Source organism: Eleutherodactylus coqui, chromosome 5, assembly GCF_035609145.1.
Source record: "Eleutherodactylus coqui strain aEleCoq1 chromosome 5, aEleCoq1.hap1, whole genome shotgun sequence".
NCBI lineage: Eukaryota > Metazoa > Chordata > Amphibia > Anura > Eleutherodactylidae > Eleutherodactylus > Eleutherodactylus coqui.
The window spans coordinates 91,453,981-91,474,471 of NC_089841.1; the positions used below are offsets into that span (position 1 = coordinate 91,453,981).

The following is a 20,491-nucleotide window of genomic DNA, read 5'->3' on the forward strand; positions in this document are numbered from 1 at the left end:
AATACTAAGGAAATCCAGAAAACATGACCTGTTAGGGGTCCCTGAGGACTGGAGTTGAGAAACACTGCTCTAGGGCAAGATTTGGACAGTTTTGTTCTTCAGGATAAAGCACATTGTTAACATAATGGCAAGAAAAAGGCAATTAACCAAATAAGACAGACAATTATAACCCTTAGAAGTATAGGTCTATCCTACAGAGAACTTGCCAAAAACGCCAACATGGAGGTGAATAGTTTCCTATACCATCTAAAGGCACTTGGAAACTGGAGAAAAACCCTCCAGACAGCCAATTATGACCCTGAGAAGTATAGGTCTATCCGACAGAGAACTTGCCAAAAAAGCCAACATGGAGGTGAATAGTTTTCTACACCATCAAAAAGCACTTGGAAACTGGACTGGCAGACCAAAGGCCAAAACTACAAAATTGAATGACAAGTTTTTGAGAGTCAACAGTTTGCATGATTGGTTCCTCACAACACAAAATCTTCAAGCAAAGCTTAATGCAGCAAAAAAATGAACAAGTTTCTATTTCAACTGTGAACAGAAGACTTATATCTGCAGGTTGACAGATAATTTTATTTTGCCATCTTATCAGTAAGAAAGCCACTGCTAAGATGGCAAAATAAAAAAAGACTTTCCTGGGTCAAGCAGCACCTTTCGTGTACTACTGAAGAGTGGAAGAAGGTCTTATGGACTGATGAATCAAAATTTGACATCTTTGGTACATCACACAGGGTTTTTGTACAACGTTGAGTAGGTGAAAAGATGATTTCTGAGTGTGTGGCACCAACTGTCAAACATGGAGGAGGAAGCATGATGGTCTGGGGTTCTTTTTCTGGATCCAGAGTTGGCAATTTGTACAGGGTGACTTGAACACTGGACAAAAATGGCTAAAACAGCATTTTGATATGCCATGCAATACCCTGTGGTGTACACCTAGTAGGTCAGGAGTTCATATTACAAGACAATGATCAAAAACATTCTTCTAGGTTAAATCAGAACTACTTAGGCTCCCTGTCCACGGGCTAAGCGGAATATTGCTAGCGATATTCTGCTGCCGGGGAGCAGGGGGGAGAACTGTCAGTTCTCTGCAGTGAGCCTATCTGACAGAGAATTGTGGAGAATTGCTGCATGCCACGATTTGAGTCCTGTGAGCGGAGAATCACTAGGATTCTCCGCTCGTGGACAGGTGGCTGCGCTTTCCATAGCAACGCTATGAAAAGCGTGCACTGTGTTACTCGCGGCTGGATTATCGCTGCGAGTAACGCAATGCACTATCGCCTGTGGGCAGGAGCCCTTAAGAGGACAAGAAGAAGTTGATTCAGCTCCAAATAATGGTATGGCCTATACAGTCCACAGACTTAAACCCCATTGAGCTTGTTTGGGATGAACTGGGCAGAAGTATGAAAGCAAAGCAGCCTACAAGTGCAGCACATTTGTGGGAACTTCTGCAACAATGGTGGGGAAGAAATTTCTGAACAATATCTGAAATGAAGAAAGAATGCCTTGATTGTGTAAAGTTGCTATATCTGCTAGAGGGGGCTACTTTGAAGTTTAGATTTAATTTGTTGAAACAAAGTTAATCCATTACTGTATTCATCTTAACTTGTGTATTTGTTGTATGCTTTCATTTCAAAGTACCTTTTTAGATATTAAACTGTAAATTTCAACAAATACTGTAAAAATTGTTGTTTTCCAAAACGTTTGACCAGTAGTGTATATTAAAAAGTTCTTTCCTATACTTGCTTGTACTATTGATTTATGGAAAGTTGTTTATAATCCGACATACACTTTAAGATGTAAACCATGTTTTAGTAACTTACACACGTGGAACCACGGTCAGGATTGTAGTGTGCTCTGATGGCTTTGTAGCTCGTATTGACCTGTCAAACAGGGACAATAAAAAAACAACAGTGCCAGTCAGCATGAAGAAAACAGACCAAAGATAGCTACAAATACTAAGGATGATAATAGTAAGACCGGGTGCACACGGCCATAAGCGCACACTTTTTAAAATATTTCCTGTCACCTAGCGATGAAGTGTATACTCGCACCCCATATGCAAATTAGTTGTGTATGAGCACGTGTATATATGCACCCATAGAGAAGAATGCATTCTATCTCTCGTATATACGCGGTAAAATAGAAAATGCTGCGTTCTATTCTACGCTCGCATGTTACGCAATTCCCACATGCTAATGTAAGTGGAACTGCATAAGGCAATGTAATTGATTGCCTGCGAGTTACAAGTGAGTGTACAGAACTAGCGTAATACGCGATAAACATACAATCCTGTGAGCCGAGCCTAAAACCAAAAGTCTTAAATTAGTATTCTGTGACTTTTACTATTGATGACCTATCCTCAGGATAGGTCATCAATATTTAATCAGCCGGGGTCTGATACTCGGGATCTCCAATGATCAGCTGATTGTCCGACCCGCTTTAGTGCAGCGGGCCAGATGTCATCATCAGCGGTCAGGGCAGGAAGTGCATTCAATGGGAGTTACGCTGTCTATTATACTTGCAGCCCTGACCACTGATGATAAAGTCCAGCCTGCTGCACTGATAGTAGGCCGGATGATCAGCTAATTGGTGGGGATCCCGAGCGATGGGTCGCCAAACAACCACTAATGAACTATCCTGTTGATAGGTCATCAATAGTAAATGCCTGAAAAACCCCTTTAAGCAGATATAGATCAGACATATCCAGGGCCAGGTTTTAGGGTGTGCGACCGCAAAGGACACATCACTCCACCAAGTGTGGACAATGTGTCAATGTGCATTAATGAAATGTAACCCCTATAGCAGTCAGTGTGTGCCATGGTTTCACTGGGTGCGGCTGTATGTTTCCATCCTAAGGCCGCAGGCACCATAAAAAAGCGTGTACGGGCGCACAAATCTAAGGTTTGTGCACCTGTTCAGATGGCCCCAGGCCTGGCGCATATACGCCGAGGCCGCAGTGCCTTTGGGCAGGGGGAGATAGCTGTTTCCCCTTTCCCTCCACCTTGCCGGATAACCTCCTCTCTCCTCCCCTCTGGCTGTTTTCAATGGGAGGGGGCGGGGTGGGGTGGAGCTAAGCTCCCGCCCCATGTCTGCAGCCAGCAATGGGCGAGGTGAAGCTTAGGTCCGCCTCTGTCCCGCCCCTCCCATTGCAAATAGGCAGAGGGGAGAAGAGAGGAGGAGAGAAGGGGGAGGGAGTTTAGCAGTATGACTGCTAAACTCCCTCCCCCTTCTCTCCTCCTCTCTTCTCCCCTCTGCCTATTTGCAATGGGAGGGGCGGGACAGAGGCAGACCTAAGCTTCACCTCGCCCATTGCTGGCTGCAGACATGGGGCGGGAGCTTAGCTCCACCCCACCCCGCCCCCTCCCATTGAAAACAGCCAGAGGGGAGGAGAGAGGAGGTTATCCGGCAAGGTGGAGGGAAAGGGGAAACAGCTATCTCCCCCTGCCCAATGGCACTGCAGCCTTGGCGTATATGCGCCAGGCCTGGGGCCATCTGAACAGGTGCACAAACCTTAGATTTGTGCGCCCGTACACGCTTTTTTATGGTGCCTGCGGCCTTAGGATGGAAACATACAGCCGCACCCAGCAGTCATACTGCTAAACTCCCACCTCCCTTCTCCGGCCGCTGTCATTGGCTTCCATAGGAGTCTATGCAGCAGCCGACGTATTCCGGCAGAAAGATAGTTCCAGGACTATATTTCCTGCCCAGCCTAAAAGCGCTCGGGGCTATACTGGCCGGCTGGGCGCTTTTATGCTGCGTGAATACTTCTGTGTGATCTGATGCATTGGAATCCAAGGCATCAGGTGGTAACTAGAGATGAGCGAGTATACTCACTAAGGCACATTAATCGAGCGAGTAGTGCCTTAGCCGAGTATCTCCCCGCTCGTCTCTAAAGATTCAAGGGCCGGCGGGGGAGAGCGGGGAGGAATGGAGGAGAGATCTCTCTCTCCCTCTCCCCCCCCCTGCTCACTGCCGCAACTCACCTGTCACCGGCGCCAGCCCCCGAATCTTTACAGACGAGCGGGGAGATGCTCGGCTAAGGCACTACTCGCTCGAGTAATGTGCCTTAGCGAGTATACTCGCTCATCTCTAGTGGTAACGTTTTATCATGCACAAGAAAATTGCAAGTGCTGTGATGCGAGTACAACTTGTTTTTCTCGCAAAACGCATCGCACTCACATAAAAATCACATCTTTGCAAGAATTTCTTGACCCGATATCGCAGTTGCATGAAATGTACACAAGCAATTTAGTTCCATCTGTTGTTCAAGCCTGATCAGCTGTTTGCTGGTTTCCTTACCCCTCCTTGTTGCTGACTATTTTGTCTACTCCATCCTTGACCTCGACTACGTTTATTGGACTCCTCTCTCTGCCAGCTGCCTGCCCCGACTAGGAGTGTTAATCTTACTGCACCTATTCTGTCAGCCCTGGCCTCTTGTCTCACCCCCGTACTGAAGTATGTGCATCCTGTCCCCACCTGGGCTCAGTCTCCTGATTTCATATCTGTTCACACCCTGAGGCCTCGGTCAGACGAGTGATTTTTTTTTACCGCATGAATAGGCGCGCTTAAAAAGCGGCTCTATTAGAACCAATGCTTTCCAATTAAATAGTTCACATGTATGTTTTTTAGAGGCACTAAATAGGACATGCGAGTGCAAATTCACCAATTCCCATGACTTTTCAACACGCGATGTGCTAATTTTTTTTTTGCATGGCTATTCGTGCGCTAAAAAAAAACAAAAAAAACCCCATCTGACTGAGGCCTCAACCTCTGATCACAGCTGCAGCTTAGTAGTGTCAGTAGCCACACAACTGAGACTACATCTGCAAGCAAAGACCAGATCCCAATTGATGTGGTGAAAGGGTGTAAACTGGGGTTCCCCAGATGTTGCCTCCAGATTTAGCCAAAAGTCAAAGTTAGAGGTGACGTTTGCTCGTTCAAACGATAATTGGCTCATCTAAAAGGACCCTAACACCAATGTCCAGACCTACATATTACCCCTCTATCAGTTCAAACACATGGACTTCATTTTTAGTGATGGTGATTAGGGAGTAGACTTGTAAGTGTGGATGGCTAGATACAAGCAGTCTCTAGTATTTTCATACATTGAGGGCTTCTTCACACAGGCGTATGCGCAACTACGCCCGCTACTACGGAGCGTAGTTGCACATGAATGAGTGGAAAATCTTTTTTTTTTTTACCTTTTAAACTCTATTCCATGGGAGTCTGAAAAAAAAGTGGGAAGATAGGTCCTGCCCTATCTTTTTTGCACGTAGTACTAACGGACGAGAATACAGCTAGTGAAAATGAAACAATTGAAATGGTTTAGTTTCGTCCTGTTATGCGCTCATGATTATCACTGGCTCATAACGGACAAAATCACGCCAATCTATTTAAGCCCTAAAAATGAAAAACGAAGCTAGACAATGGAAGAATAAAAAATATTTGGATAAATATTTTTCCTCCAAATCCAAATTTTCTTGCATTTGCAGACAAACTAATTAAAAGACATAAAAAACACTCCTGACGTACCTGCATACAGCCTCGGCATCAAGGTACCGGGGGTATCTGTGGTCTATGACAACGATTTCATGGTGTTTATCGAGGAAGCACTCAAGTGCTGATTCAGGCGTACAGGCAATATTACACCTATACCCCGCGCGATCACATGCCCACCAGAAGCCATCACTCTGACTATCTTCTTTAGCAAATACTAGAAGCACCTAGAGGAACAGCACAGAAGAATCACTGCTGTAGATTATAAACCATTCATTAAATTAGATGTTCACTTGGATATAGTTGATTAGTTTTCCTCAAGTTCACTGGAAAAGGATTTATATCACGTCTTCTCCTCCATAGTTGAAGATGTTGAACATATGTAGTTATGCTAAGATCACCAACATTCGGGCGAGAATTGTAAAGCCTTATTAATTCTATACAGTAGTCTACAGATGAGAAGCAACCAAAACCTTTATATTCACTCAATTCGCTAGACATCCATGATGCCTATCCTGAGGCCCAAGGACAAGATGCTGCCTATGAGTATGTTCTCACGGGGCGGAAATGCTGCGGAATGTCCGTAGCAGCGAAGTCTGCAGCATTTCTGCATCCAAACCAGATCAAAATCCACACTGATTTTAGCAGATACAGCAATCCCCTCACCTTGTATTGCTTGCGCTGTCAGCACACCATGGCACCTGGCAGCCTCTAGTGACTGCCAAACCGCTGGTCAGGTGATGCAGAAGTGGCATCACCTGGCTTGGCGCTCGCTAGAGGCTGCTAGATGCAGGGGCATACTTTTGTGTTTAACCATACAAATATGAGTTGTCTGTATGCTTTAGCAACTATTTTAAGTGACCATATAGAGCATAGCTTCCCAGGTTAAGCCACCCGAATGGCCCTTTTACACGGGCCAATAAATTGTTCCAATTCCCGATTCAATATGAGAATGTGTACAATGATTATTCAGTGCAAAGGCATGCACCAACTGAATGCCAAATGATAATTAATTCTCTTTTCGTTCATTTTCTGCATGCATGAAAACTGGATGACGATTGGTCCATGTAAACAGGCAGTCATTCATTTATGAACAACTGCCTGTTTACTGTGAATGGAAGCAGGTGGCTGGAACAATCCCCAGCCCAATCCACCTCCATTCACTCAACGATGATTGTTCCTCTGTAAAAGCACAGGAACAATCCTCGCTGGGATGGGCTGTTGGGTTTCTGCTCCCGACAGGTCATCCCATGTAAAAGGGCCCTAATTTAGCTTTTGCCCCCAGCTTTGAAAGAGGAACAACCTAACAAGATTGCTGTCTACATGAAATAAAGAACACAAACTTAAAGACTTAGAGAAAGAAAAGTTTGTTTCATTTTCCTGAGATATTTCTACTGCAGTCCATGAGCTATGTCTGGTATTGCAGTTTAATCCCAAATGGCTGGGCTGAGCTGCAATACCAGCTATAGCCCATGAACACAGCGGAGCTGTTACTTGACATAAAGTAGAAATGTTTCTCTAATGTCAGAAACCCCTTTAAACATAGTAAGACCCCTAATGTCAGAACTTTTGGTTATTAGTAACTGTTATTTTATATTTAGTTTCAAAGGTTTTTATTGAGTTTTACAATCGTACAATTGATAGGCTTGTAACATTCTGAAGTCCGCTTCCAGGGGGCCAAATATTGCCATCAAAAATAGTATTTGCCTATAGCGTCTAATAGATTACAAAGTCATAGGGTTAAAACAAAACAAGGGTCAACATAAAAATTTTAAACCAGTTGGTCGCCAGGAATCCACATTGTCAATCAGAAGTATTTAAATAGCACGTATGTTTCTATTTAGTCACCAGAATAAGGCTAGGTTGATGATATGATATGGTATAGTCCCGGGATCTCTATTCCTTCGATCCAAGGTTGCCAAATTTTCTGGAAATTTATCATCGTATCTGTTCTAATAGCATGGATCCTTTCATATAGCATAATTGAGGATACTCTATCGAGCACAGTAGAGAAGGAGAGAGTAGGTGATTTCCAAGCGGAGGCAATGTGGATTCTTGTAGCCATACATATATATTGTATCAGTTTATGAGCTTGGTACCTAGATCGTGCAGGGCGATCTCCAAGGAGGAAGATCGTAGGGGATTTGGGAATCGAACCTACAAACATTTGGTTAAGAAGCCTGTGGACTTTCGACCACAGTCTGTCCACCTCCGGACATGTCCACCAGGTATGGAGCATGTCTCAACTGTTATTTTATATTTATTGGCCTTTTTCTTTTGCCTCAAAGTATTTGAATTGATCTGCATTTCAAGATCATATAACAACCTGCCCACCCAACCGTATTTGCTTCTACACTGCAGTTCCCTGTTCTTCCTTGTTTTTACTATAAAATGCCTAAATATTGAAACCAAAAATAGTGAAACTGAACAAGGGAGATATATATTGACATTTAATTGGGATATCACAGATAAGTAGTGCTGGTTTAAAATGAAAAGCCATTGTATATAAAGAAGGTGAAGTATTATATGCATCTACACTCAGTGGCCACTGTGTTAGATTCACCGGCCTTGGAGCTTCTCTGTATGGAAATTAAACCCGTGATCCCAAAGTGCGTAAAATCATAAAATCAAGTAAGCAACTTTTCCTTGGACCAGTTTTAGTGTGAATCCACAATAGTATAGGAAACTTGAGCAATCTATGTGACTTCAAACAAGGCATGCTTATTGCGCCACACGAACCACAGCCAGGATTTCAAAAACTGTCCACTGTGTAGGACTTGCCTGTGCAACAGTGCAGAATGTAAACTAAGAAAAGTTTGTTTGAGGAAAAACATCCAGCGAAAGGGAATTCTGTGTACATAAATATCTCGTCTACAAATGGGGTCAGAGGAAGACATCAAGAATCATTCTAAGGAACAGGCGGTGCACGTTCAAGCAAATTGCAGCCAAATACAATGCTGCTGTTTCAATTGACTTGATTGAAGGCACAAATTGTCGTTCTTTAACACAGTTGGGCTAGAACAGCAGACAACCAGGTCCAGCGCCCTTGTCGTCTAAGAGGAAGCAGGAAGGCGAGACTCCGTTGGGCAAAAGAGTATGAAAATTGGATCACTGAGCAGTGAAGAAACATCACCTGTTCAAATGTATCCAGATTTCTGTTGCACAATGCTGATGGGAGAGTCAGAATTTGGTCCAAGCATGAATCAATTAACTCCTCATATCAGCTGTTCAGAGCATATCAGTACTTCCATCTAATTTGCGGCAATTGCAAGAAGCTTACTGCTCGCATCAATTAATATTACTGCAGAACCATTTCATTACCTAGTGGCATCTATGCTACGACAAATTGCTGCAGTTCTGAAAGCCAAAGGAGCGTTATTAGATGATCGACTCTAGTAAAGTGTCCATTCAATGTAACTCCAATTAGAGCGCATCTGATATCCTTCATGACCCAGATGGATGATATATCTCTATGCCCATTCATAATAACTCATGAATGTTACTGTTTCTTCAGCGAATGTAGAAACATATCTTTTCAGGCAAAGCTCTTTGCAAAATAGCTCATGAAGGCCAAACCAGGGTCTCCTCTACGAGGAAGAGTAACCCACCTGTAGGCATACACTCGCTGTGTGTCTTTAATGAGAACCAGAACCCTTCCTGAGTCACATTTAAGGCATCTCCTCTAGCCAACCACTACCTAGCTCCATACTGACGAAGGGCAAGAACCCTTAAAATAGGCTGCCTACAGATGGGTCGCTCTTCCTTATCGGAGGAGTCTCTGATTTGGAAGATAATGAAAATCCTGGTGTGTCATAAATCACCTGCAGAGATGTGCACCATATCATAAAGTCTGCTACTAAATACAGCATTTTTTTGTGAAGTCCCACCAACTTGGTCAATATGGAACCCATTGGGCACCTGCAGTAATAATATCTGAATGTGCTTACATGTCTTATGTGTAACACTGCAAGAAAAGTGAATTATTTAATCACTGAGGCTTGGATCTTCGGTTCCACTGACCCTGCTTTGTTAAAGTTTGTTTCCACAGCAACTCTGTTTATGGCAGATTTCTAAATTCCCGTGAGTCCTGGAAGAGCCGCTGGACGTGGCGACCTGTATTCACAATTCTCTGCTGGGGCTGTTTGTGCGGTAGTAGGTTTCCCAATGCTAAGCCTCAAGGATTCTGCATGTTCATGTATATAAAACCCACACATAAAATCTAAAATATCATTTAATCTCTGATTACTCAGGGACCGCAACTTTATAAAGGGAAGGCTACGTACATTAATATCTACCTGCATTGTGTCCTAGAAGGAAAACATGTAACTAAGGCAGCCTATATGTAAAAGTATATGGAAGAACACCTACCTGTATGGGATCCTGTGTCAGTCTCATAGGTCCAAGCCACAGTTCTGTTGATGATGCCTGCTAATCAAAAAGAAGGCTATTGATTTTTGGGTACCGCATGGACTACATCAACAGATTACAACTGTTTTGCAATAGTAAGGAATAAATGTGAGCACATGAAAATTGATCATACAGGATGTCTTATTATAGGAAAGTGGCATTTTACCTTCTCCCAGCGTGGAGTTGACCTTTCCTCACCCACCCAAAAAATATACCTAGAGTAAATGCTATACAGGGAGGAAGGGATAGGAGGAGAAGGCTGCAGCGGCTTATCTCCCTCAGCATCTATGGGACGTGCTGCGGAAGGAGAAGGGATAATTTCTCTCTGCAAGCACAACTCTTCAACAAGTATGGGAAAAGAAAATGACCCAAAAGACGCAAGTTAAGGGCCCTTTTACAGGGGCGGACAAATCGTTCAGATTCACGCGATCCAAAGTTTTGGGATCTTAGATAACAAAGAAACCCAAAGCATTTTTCAAAAACAGATAATAGCCACCATGTATGGAGCGGACTCGGTTCCTGCTCCATAAACCTTTATATTTATGTCATGCAGTTGGAAAGGAATTAAGTTTATACCTACTTACAGAGGACCTGCCATGTCGTTTAGGCAAAGGAACTGGCTGTACGTCTGCAGTCATGGCCCCTCTGACTCTATTGTCGCTTTTCGTTTCTTTATACTCCCTTCCGTTCTCACATAGGAGCTCTTCTTAGATCTGGCCCCTGATGCTGTGAATGTGTCAAGTGGCTGGTCCCCACTGTTTACTGTCAATGGGTGATGTCAGACTTGCTTGACAGCCTGGTGTCACCTATTGACAGTGACCTCTGGGGGCTGTCCAACCAACACATTCAAAGCATCGGGAGTCGGATCTAAGAAGAGCTTCCATGGGAAAAAAAACTGGCAATAGAGTCAACGGGTTCGTGGACGCAGGGTTACGCAACCAGCCCTGCAACCTTTAGGACATCATATGGGAGATCCTCGTTAAGTGATAGTGACCTCAAATGTGGGAATAATCATAGTTCTTGAAAGCGCTGCGGAATAAGTTGGCGCTATACAAATAAAGATTATTATTATTATTTAGTTCATAGGACCCTTTTAACTGGACCCAAAGTTCTTAAAGGGATGCCACAGATGGCCCAGATGCCCCTATAAATGCTTGCCACAGACTCCTCCAAAATAGCCTCAACCATGTACTCTCATTTATCGCTAACTCAGGATATCTGTGCATGCGTGCTGGAATGTCTAGACATCTTGATGTGGTTGAACACCAAACAGACGCATTTGGTTTACAATATCTCAGACACTGAAAGTTTAGAGGTTCCTATATTTGGCTTTTTTCCCCATTCGTAATGGATGAAAGTGGGTACACTTGGATATCTGTGATTCGTGTTGTAATCAGTACAATAGAGGCATATATTCAATTTCATAAATTCAAATCATCAGTAACTATAACAAAGGGACATACTGTACATCTAGAGGAAAGAAGGTTTCTACACCAACATAGAAGGGGGTTCTTTACTGTAAAAGCAGTGAGACTATGGAACTCTCTGCCTGAGGATGTGGTGATGGGGAACTCGATAAAATACTTCAAGAGGGGCCTGGATGTCTTTCTTGAGCATTACAATATTATAAGTTATAGTCGCTGATTACTTCAGAAAGGTTGTTGATGCAGAGAAGTATTCTGATTGCCAGATTTGGAGTCAGGAAGGAATTTTTTCCCCCTAAAACGAGGAAAATTGGCATCTCCTTTACGAAGGATTTTTGCCTTCTTTGTGGTCAACATTGCAGTATAATAGGCTGAACTGGATAGATGGATGTCTTTTTTCACTCTTACAAACTACCGTATGTTACAATGTAAAAAGGTACTACATGGTATGATGGCAGCACTGCAATAAAAAAAGAATAGTAAGTGGGTATTCTGCCCCGATTAAGAGGTCTTCTTTCCCCTTCTCTCTCTGTGGGAAAAGAGAAGAGACAAATGCTTTGACCTAGAAGATCTTTTTTTTAGTTGCCTCCACCCCCTGGGTACACACTTTCGTAAATTAAGATTCACAGATCACTTAAATAGGGAAGAACAAAAAGTTGAAGAGGTCCTTCATATACATAAGAAATATGGGATAGCAAAAGGGAAATAAATTTCCAAAAACATGTTTGATTCTTGTACTGAAGAACCTATTCAATCTCTTAGACATCTTGGGTTCACTGAGTTTTTCAGATTATGTTCAAGGATTTGGAGAGCTGCAGCATCAGTAGAGCATTGTGCAAATAGAAAAGCAATAATAAAACTGTACGTGGTCCCAGAACGCTCAAGTAACAATTCTGTTGTGCAGCTTTTCATGGACTGGGTCCAAAGACATTCACGCTTTGTTTCAAAACACAAAAACTGTTTTAAGTGTTTGCATTAACCTATAAAAGATTACATATTTAGACGCAATTCACATACTGGTGGGAAACGTTTTGCATTCATTGGGAAGATACAAACTATTAAAGGGCATCTCCAATGCCATCAGATGTATCCAGATCTGCTCTAGTACAAAGAACAATTACACTATCTCAAAAGAACATTTTTTAAATCAGGGCTACCATCCCACCTCAATTGATGATCAGATCATCAGAGCCTCCAAGATACCCAGAAATCAACTACTCCAATACACAGAGAAGGAAGAAAACAATCGTATACCTTGAGTAGTAACCTACAGTCCGCAGCTATAGGAAACTAAGGAAAACTAAGCTATAAACTAAGGAAAACTGCAAGGAAACTTCATCATACCCTACACAAGGATGACCGTCTGAAAACCATATTCCCGGACCCTCCGCTTCTGTGTTACAAGCAACCTCGAAATTTAACCCCCCAAAAGTCATGTTAAAAGTGAAAAACTTCTGAAAATGTCACTTTTTTTGAAGATTTTGAATCTGTGTCTCATATAAATATATTTGGCACAAAACTCAGTCACCTTAAGTGCATATTTAACCCCTTGGTGACAACTAATTTTAGCCTAACGAGCCAGTAAATCATTTCCCCTTTTGTATTCCAATTGTCATAACATTATTTTTCCATCAATGACACCTTGTTTTTTTCAAAATGAGTTCTAGTTTTTATAGGAACCAATTTTAGGTACATGTAATGTATTGAATAACTTCTTATAACTTTTTTGCCGGGGGCAATGGAAAAAAGGTGATATTGCCATTTTTTTGTAATGTATTTTTATGGTGTTCATAATGTGATATAAATATTATTTTACCTTTATTCTATGGATCATTACGATTTGACAATAAACGTATAGCGGTTTTATTCTGTTTTACTACTTTTGCACAATATAAACACTTTATTTTTACAAAAAATATTTTTTTTCGTGGTGCCATATATTTTTTTATGTAATATACAGTGCTGGGTAAATAATGTAATATGAGTTGTCATGGATGTGGTGACACCAATTGTGTGTTTTTTTCCATTGCTCCGTTGGGTTCTTTTTCAGTATTTAAAGCCTTGTGTAAGGGGAAAAAGTCGTTTAAATATTTTTCTGTAAAAACGTTTAGATGCCACCGTCAGCAATGACTGCAGCATCTGTGGGGTTAAATGATGTAGGGGGGTGATTAGATGAGCAAGTCCTCATGATTTTACTTCTTTTCCAAGAAGAAAAAAATATGTGACTTTTAGAATGAAAATATGCTTTCTGATTGATGGGGGTTCATAACATAAACAAAATTCATATCCCCCCGTACCCTGGAACAGAGAGACATACCAGGTAGAAGACAAATTTTCACTGCTGCCACTGTCCCCCGCTTCCCTCTCTCATCTGGACACATTGACTGGGTTCCCTGTCTTCTGTAAAAAAAAGGGGTCTTCTGAGGCACTTTTTAGCAGCTGTGCTAGCCGTGATACCCCGACATTGGCAGAGCCCCAGTCTGCCCTCAGTGGTGGAATCCATTAAAAAAAAAGAGAAATTAGTGACCGAAGACTCTTCTAACTCTTTTAAGACCTCATGTACTTAGTTCACCTGGTCCTCTTTTTAAGATACTTCGGATTTCGAAAAGTTTCTGACATAAGCCTGGTAGATATCATGGGGCTTCACCCTATGGCATGGCCCCATTCCTTCCTACCTTACTCTCCCCTGTCTTCCTCTTCACCATCCATTGTATTGTATATATACCCTTTGTTTTTCTCTCTCTCTCCGCTTCTTCTATCCTTATTCTCTCTTTCCCCCTTTTTCTTTCTCGTCTTTCCTTTCTCTATAGCTATAGTTGTATTGATTGTAGTGTAGTTATTGATGCGTTTGCCCTGTGGGTGGGGGTTTGCTTCACTAATTCCTCACAGGAGGTGGCAACTCCTCAATCCTCCTGGCTCACCAGATGTTCCTTCTTATCACTCATATATATGGATGTTTCTGGCAGCCTCCACTTCACGATATTCTGCATCTTGTAGGCGTCGGACCACTGAACTTTAAGCTTTCTCCTTCCTTTATATGCCTCACTCTTCAGGGCTTGTTATTTTTCCATAGTGAATGTTTTTTTTTACTTTGTTTGTTCTGTACTATAACACTATGTTGCTTTCTTGTATATCCTTCATGCATAAAACTTAATAAACAATTAAACATGCAAATGATCATAAATGAATTACTGCTACATTGTTTCATTGAATGGGTTTCCCGAAACATTTTTAATTGTCAACCTATCCCACTGATCATCTGCTTGCCGGAGCCACTATGCACCAGAACTAGCATAATACCCCACATTGTGCAGTGGCCGTAAACAGTTCTGGGAGTGAGCTTGTATTCACTATGCTTGTTGCAATGCACAAGGACTATGAAAAACAGCTGATCAGTGGAGGTACCAGGTATCGGACTTCCACTAATATGATGTTGATGACCTATCTTAAGGAAATCCTATAAGGCAGTAAGGACCTAATACTAAAGGTTCCATTACATGATTACTTAACATCCATATACCTAATGCCAAATGGGGAATCCTCTAGATACAAATACATCGGAGAACCATCCCAGCTTATACATTCTGCTTTGAAGATGGTATACCCCACCTCAAGACCTTACTTAATTTGGTGCCTTTGTGCGATAAACGTGGAAAATTCTTTGAATGGTTTAAGACTTTCTATCCAGGATAGTATTCAACTTTTTAACTACATGTAACATCATCTGGCTACACATTCTCGGAGAGACCATCAATGTGGTTATGACATTGGGAATTGCAGTCCATATCATCAATCATCGTCTTTTGCAGATGATGAGACTGGATGGATGTTTCAAGCCCTCAAGCCAATTCTTTTTTTTTTAGAGAAGGAAATAAGCATCATGTCTGGATGAGATGATCATCTGCTGGATGCTCAGCATTCTGTAGCCTATCAGGCGGTATCCAGGCTTGAAGATCACACTCGTTCTTTGTGCAAACTGGAGGCAGTTTAGGAGGAAACTAAACTGGTATTAAGAAGAAACAATTCCCTAAGAGTCCTCATCAGTGTAAAAAGTATGCAATTAACCCCTTTGTAGACAGTGTAACAGCTGGCAACTGTAAATCTAGCAATACACCAGAGAACGCAGCTGCAATGTCCTGTAGTTATATGCCTGAGGTTCAGCTTACAAAGAATGCTGCATATAAGAGATGGTATACATCAGTTTATAGGAGTCTCAAGAGTCCAGGTGGGTTTCTTGAGATTCTTATAAACTGCTCAGTGCAGATGCAATTGCTTAACTAGCAATCTCCATCCTGAAAAAAAATAAGACCCAAAAAGTATAGCCTCAGCAACTAGACTATAAACCCAAGACCTTAGGCCACTCTCACACATGCGCTTTTTGCAACGTTTATTGCAGCGGTTTGAACGCCACGGTAATCGCGGTACAACACTCCCATTGATTTCAATGGGGCCCTGCAGACATGTGCTCGAATGCTGCGTTTTCTAATATAGCAATTTTCAAGCGCTGCCTGCTCTATTCTGGCGCGTATATGCACTTTTTAATGCACCTCATCACCCATGTGTTAAAAAGCGCTTGAAAACACTGTTAAAAATCGCAGCATTTTGCCAATGCAGTGTGTGAGAGTGGCCTCATTCACACGACTGTATGTATGCAGTTATTTAGCTGCATCCAAAAATCAGGCAAAAATCTCGAACCTCTGTAGCATTGGCTTCCAATGTATTCATTCTGCTGAAAGGTTTTTGGCCGCATACAAAAATCGCGTCAGCAAAAATAGCAAAACGGAGACCAAAAACGCTGCATTGAAAAATAGGTCTTGCCCTATCTTTGGCCAAGATATGCTGGAAACTCCCATAGACTCCTATGGTAGCTGAAAAAAAGGAAGGGGGGGGGTGGGTTACCTGCGTCCTGTGCTGAGAAACAAAGACAGCTGCCTCTATTTAAGCATTAGCAGTCATTCTGTGGATTTCTGCTGATGGAGGGATTTCTGTGCTGCAGCGTATTTTCTTGCTGATACGCTGCAGCTGCCCGTGTGAATGGCAGAAAATACACAGCTGAAGATCGGGGCTTGATCGTGGCTATTCTTCATTCATGCGATTTTACGGCACATACGGGCGAATGTAAAAATGCATATGGTCGTGTGAAAGACTAACTAAAAGTGGCTTTACACTATTAACTATCCTCCAACTAGTTGCTTGACAGAGCCAATGTAAGTGACAGTAGTTCCATGTAAAGACGGCCACTAGAGATGAGCGAGCATACTCGCTAAGGACAATTACTTGATCGAGCATTGTCCTTAGCGAGTACCTGCCCGCTCGGAAGAAAAGGTTCGGCTGCCAGCGTGGGTGAGAGGTGAGTTGTGGCCATGAGTAGGGGGGAGCGGGTGGGGGGGGGGGGGAGAGAGAGATCTCCCCTCCGTTCCTCCCTGCTTTCCCCCGCCGCTCCCCGCCTGCTGAATCTTTGCTCCCGAGCGGGCAGGCACTTGCTAAGGGCAATGCCCGATCGAGCACTTGCCCTTAGCGAGTATGCTCGCTCTTCTCTAATGGCCACCAATCAGGTGAGGAGCAAGAATTCGTTCACTAGTTGCTTGGTTTTAGCTTACATAAAAATTGTCACTAGTTGATTAATTAAGGTATGGTGTAAACAAGTAATTATCATTCAACGCCTAGTAGAGACTTTGCAGGAAGGTGTCGACTTATTCGGTGTGCGCTTCCCACCAACTGCTGATTGGCTCCTGCCTTTTTTTTAACATTTTGGCCTTCCACTTAATGCTCATTGGTTTACAAAAACACATAAATACGTGCAAGTGATCCTGGACGAAACAGTCTCTGCTGGGCTTTGAATGAACACTTGATGCTACGGTCTCGGGCTGGTTTTGGTCCAGCAAGGCACCACAGCAGTGAGCGGTCACTAGAAGACCACTTGCACATATTTATGTGTATTCAGTGGATTCAGCAACCAATAAGCGTGGTTAAAATTTCAAATACATACCCACCAAAGAACCTCTCGCCCCCTAACTAGTTAACGAGTGGTATTTTAGCCCAGTTAAAGCCGCCTGCAATGGCCGGGACCCGAGCGCCTGCAGGGACGAGTGCAGCGCTCACCTCTCCCGCGGCTCCGCCTCTTTGATGTGCCGGCTGCCGGCGCATGCGCAGAGTAGAGTCGGGGTGCCGGGAGAGACATTTCCGTGCAGGCCTCTGCGAGAGCTGCACAGAAATAGAGCATGCCGCGATTTGTTTTCCGGACAAATCGCGTCCGTCTGCCCAGGATTGTGTTTTGCAATGCAATCCTAAGCAGGCGTCCAGGGGCGGAAATTCTGCGGGAAATCCTGCCGCAAAATTTCCGTCCGTGTGCAGGGGGCCTAATGCTCCCGATAATTTGTTAGCCATCGCAAAACTGAACAAGTGAGCAACAATCGCTTTGTGTGAAAGCACACAAAGAGTTGTTCTTCCGCTAGCATTTATATGTATACGCTTGTCTGAGCCCTAAGCCTCAATATATAGCCGACCATAGCAATCATCAATATCTGTTCTGAAATCTGCAAAACAGAACAAAAAAAGGCTCTAGCTAATATTAAATGAAACAGAACGTAAGGCCATCGTTATCTAATGGAGGCCATGCCATCAATTATATTGTACATATCTCATTACTTTAAATTGAAGCCAATTACAAGCAATATTACAGTAACATAGTAACAGTGATAAGAGGCCACTGCAATCATAATGATGGGGATCTATAGCTCAGTTTTTTCATGGGAGAAGATAGAAAGTTAATAGTTGGCTTCAATGTCTTAATTAATTAATTATTAATATTACATAAAATCAGAAGTATGTGCTTAGGAAGTGCTTAAAATATAATCAACCATGGATACATTTAAAATAAGCACAAATGTTGATACTGACATGGAAAATAAAATACATGGATGGCTAACTAAAGGGATAAAGAATGAGGTTTTAGTGAAACATGACTTCACTGACCAATCAATCTTCTATTACTTTGAGGTACAGTAGAAGCATATAATTCATTAATACAAAAAATGTTGTTCATGTAGCAGCTGAGGGCCTACTGTCTGTTTGCCCTTGGGCTACATTTCAGGGCAGCAACTAGGAGTCCTCTTGGTTTCACCCTCTCATCTCACCAATTGGGATCTGGTATTAGCTGTAGGACCCCCCAGGTCATTACCCCAAGAATAGTCCTGGTGCAGTGGCAGCTAACATAATCTAATCAGAAGCACGATAATGCAAAGTGACAGGCAGAGAGGTAGTCAATTATATAAGTCAGCATCAGAACAGGCAGAATTCTTGCAGAAGTGGAGAGACAGACAGAGAGTTTGGGCAGATAGCAATCAGATCATTCGTGGTTGAGGTATACACCGAGGTCAGGACAGAAGAAGACAGGAAAGCTGGGTGAATTGAGTATGGGGAAAATAAAGAGGAAATCACAAACTACTGCACCTTTGAAGAACCTAACAGAAACTATTGCTCAAGCACCCTCCAGTGGGGGAGAGCATCTTAAAAAAGCAGACATTTCAGATTGGCTGGGAGCATGAAAGAGGGGGGCATGCTTTCTCTTTAAGAGGTAGGATGGGCATATACACCTTACAGATTGTGCTGACAGGAGAACAGGTGTGGTATCTGCTGAACAGGACATGGAGGGGGCACTGTGGCTGACTGAAGGGGAAGCCTTTGGCCATGACAAGAAGCCACAGCATCTCTTTACTTGAAACACTATATTATAGCAATATCATGAATCTGACTTATTCCTCATTGTTAGGCTGGCTACCCAGGGCAGCCGTCCTCTTACTAATCTGGACAGATGCGGACGTCACTTGGCTCCTCCTGTATGAATAGCCTTTAGCCGTTTACTTTCCACCAGCACTGTGGGGGTTAATCCTCTTCAGTGCTGTGTACTTTCCATTAGCACTGCAAGAGTTAAAGGGGTTGTCCCGCGCCGAAACAGGTTTTTTTTTTTTCACCCCCCCCGTTCGGCGCGAGACAACCCCGATGCAGGGACTGAAAAAAAGAACAGCACAGCGCTTACCTGAATCCCGGCGCTCCGGTGACTTCTATACTTACCGGTGAAGATGGCCGCCGGGATCCTCTACCTCCGTGGACCGCAGCTCTTCTGTGCGGTCCATTGCCGATTCCAGCCTCCTGATTGGCTGGAATCGGCACGTGACGGGGCGGAGCTACACGGAGCCCCATAGAGAACAGGAGAAGACCCGGACTGCGCAAGCGCGTCTAATTTGGCCATTAGGCCATTTTAGACGGCGAAAATTAGACGGCAACCATGGAGACGAGGACGCCAGCAGCGGAGCAGGTAAGTGAAAAACTTTTTATAACTTCTGTATGGCTCATAATTAATGCACAATGTACATTACAAAGTGCATTATTATGGCCATACAGAAGTGTATAGACCCACTTGCTGCCGCGGGACAACCCCTTTAATCCTCCCCAGTGCTGTCAGCCCAGCTGCAGGGTAATTGGCTATTACCCTCCTACCCTCCTAGCTGCACTGGGGATCCTCCTCCTTGCCTTACTATTAGTGTGTTTGTCTGTCACCCAGCTAAGGCCTTCTGCTCCTGACTTCAGCAACTGCTCTGATTCCTGGTCTCCTGCCCGGTTTCCATTTGCACTCTGCCTGTCCCGACACCAGACCAGATTCTGTTCACAGCTCAGACTGTTCACAGTGCTTTGCACCGGTGACTCTGACCCCCGTGGGTCAGCTGCCATCCACACAGAGACTACTCCAGAAGGTAGTGGCCTACTTGGTTTCCTGCAGCGAGGTACAGATCCCTGTACGGGAATTAAAGGGTGAATACCGGGAAACCATCAGGACAATTCACTTAGGTTTAGCCCAAAGCCAAACCGGTTGGTTGGCACAGTGGGTCTACACCTGCTGTCAGTAACACTCATTATGTTCTGCACTGTGGAGGACTCTATTTAAACTGTTTTGTCATTTTTTTAAACTAATTTTATTGAAATGTAAAAAACTAAATAAGATAGATAAATATTCTCAGGTATACAACTCATAAAAAAACAACTTATGTAACGTTGTTAAGAGTTGTATGTCAGTCACCATAATAAGAGAAGATGAACATCAATATTTAGCCAGCCGATAATAAAGCACAAACATAAAAAACCCTAATCACAATATGTAGAAT

General features: G+C 43.1%; 1 protein-coding gene across 3 annotated transcripts in view; it reads right to left on the bottom strand.

Annotated features, from left to right (window-relative positions):
• Window positions 1–20,491, bottom strand: part of PDE8B (phosphodiesterase 8B) — a 157,480-nt gene that overhangs the window by 32,862 nt on the left and 104,127 nt on the right. For 2 of the 3 annotated variants that reach the window (XM_066602851.1, XM_066602849.1), the window contains exons 2-4: window positions 9,868–9,927; window positions 5,536–5,726; window positions 1,824–1,883 (exon numbers count right to left, since the gene is read on the bottom strand). In XM_066602851.1, the coding sequence (XP_066458948.1) occupies window positions 1,824–1,883; window positions 5,536–5,726; window positions 9,868–9,927 (311 nt within the window). The remainder of the gene's footprint in view (window positions 1–1,823; window positions 1,884–5,535; window positions 5,727–9,867; window positions 9,928–20,491) is intronic. The other variant, XM_066602850.1, reaches the window with a different exon arrangement.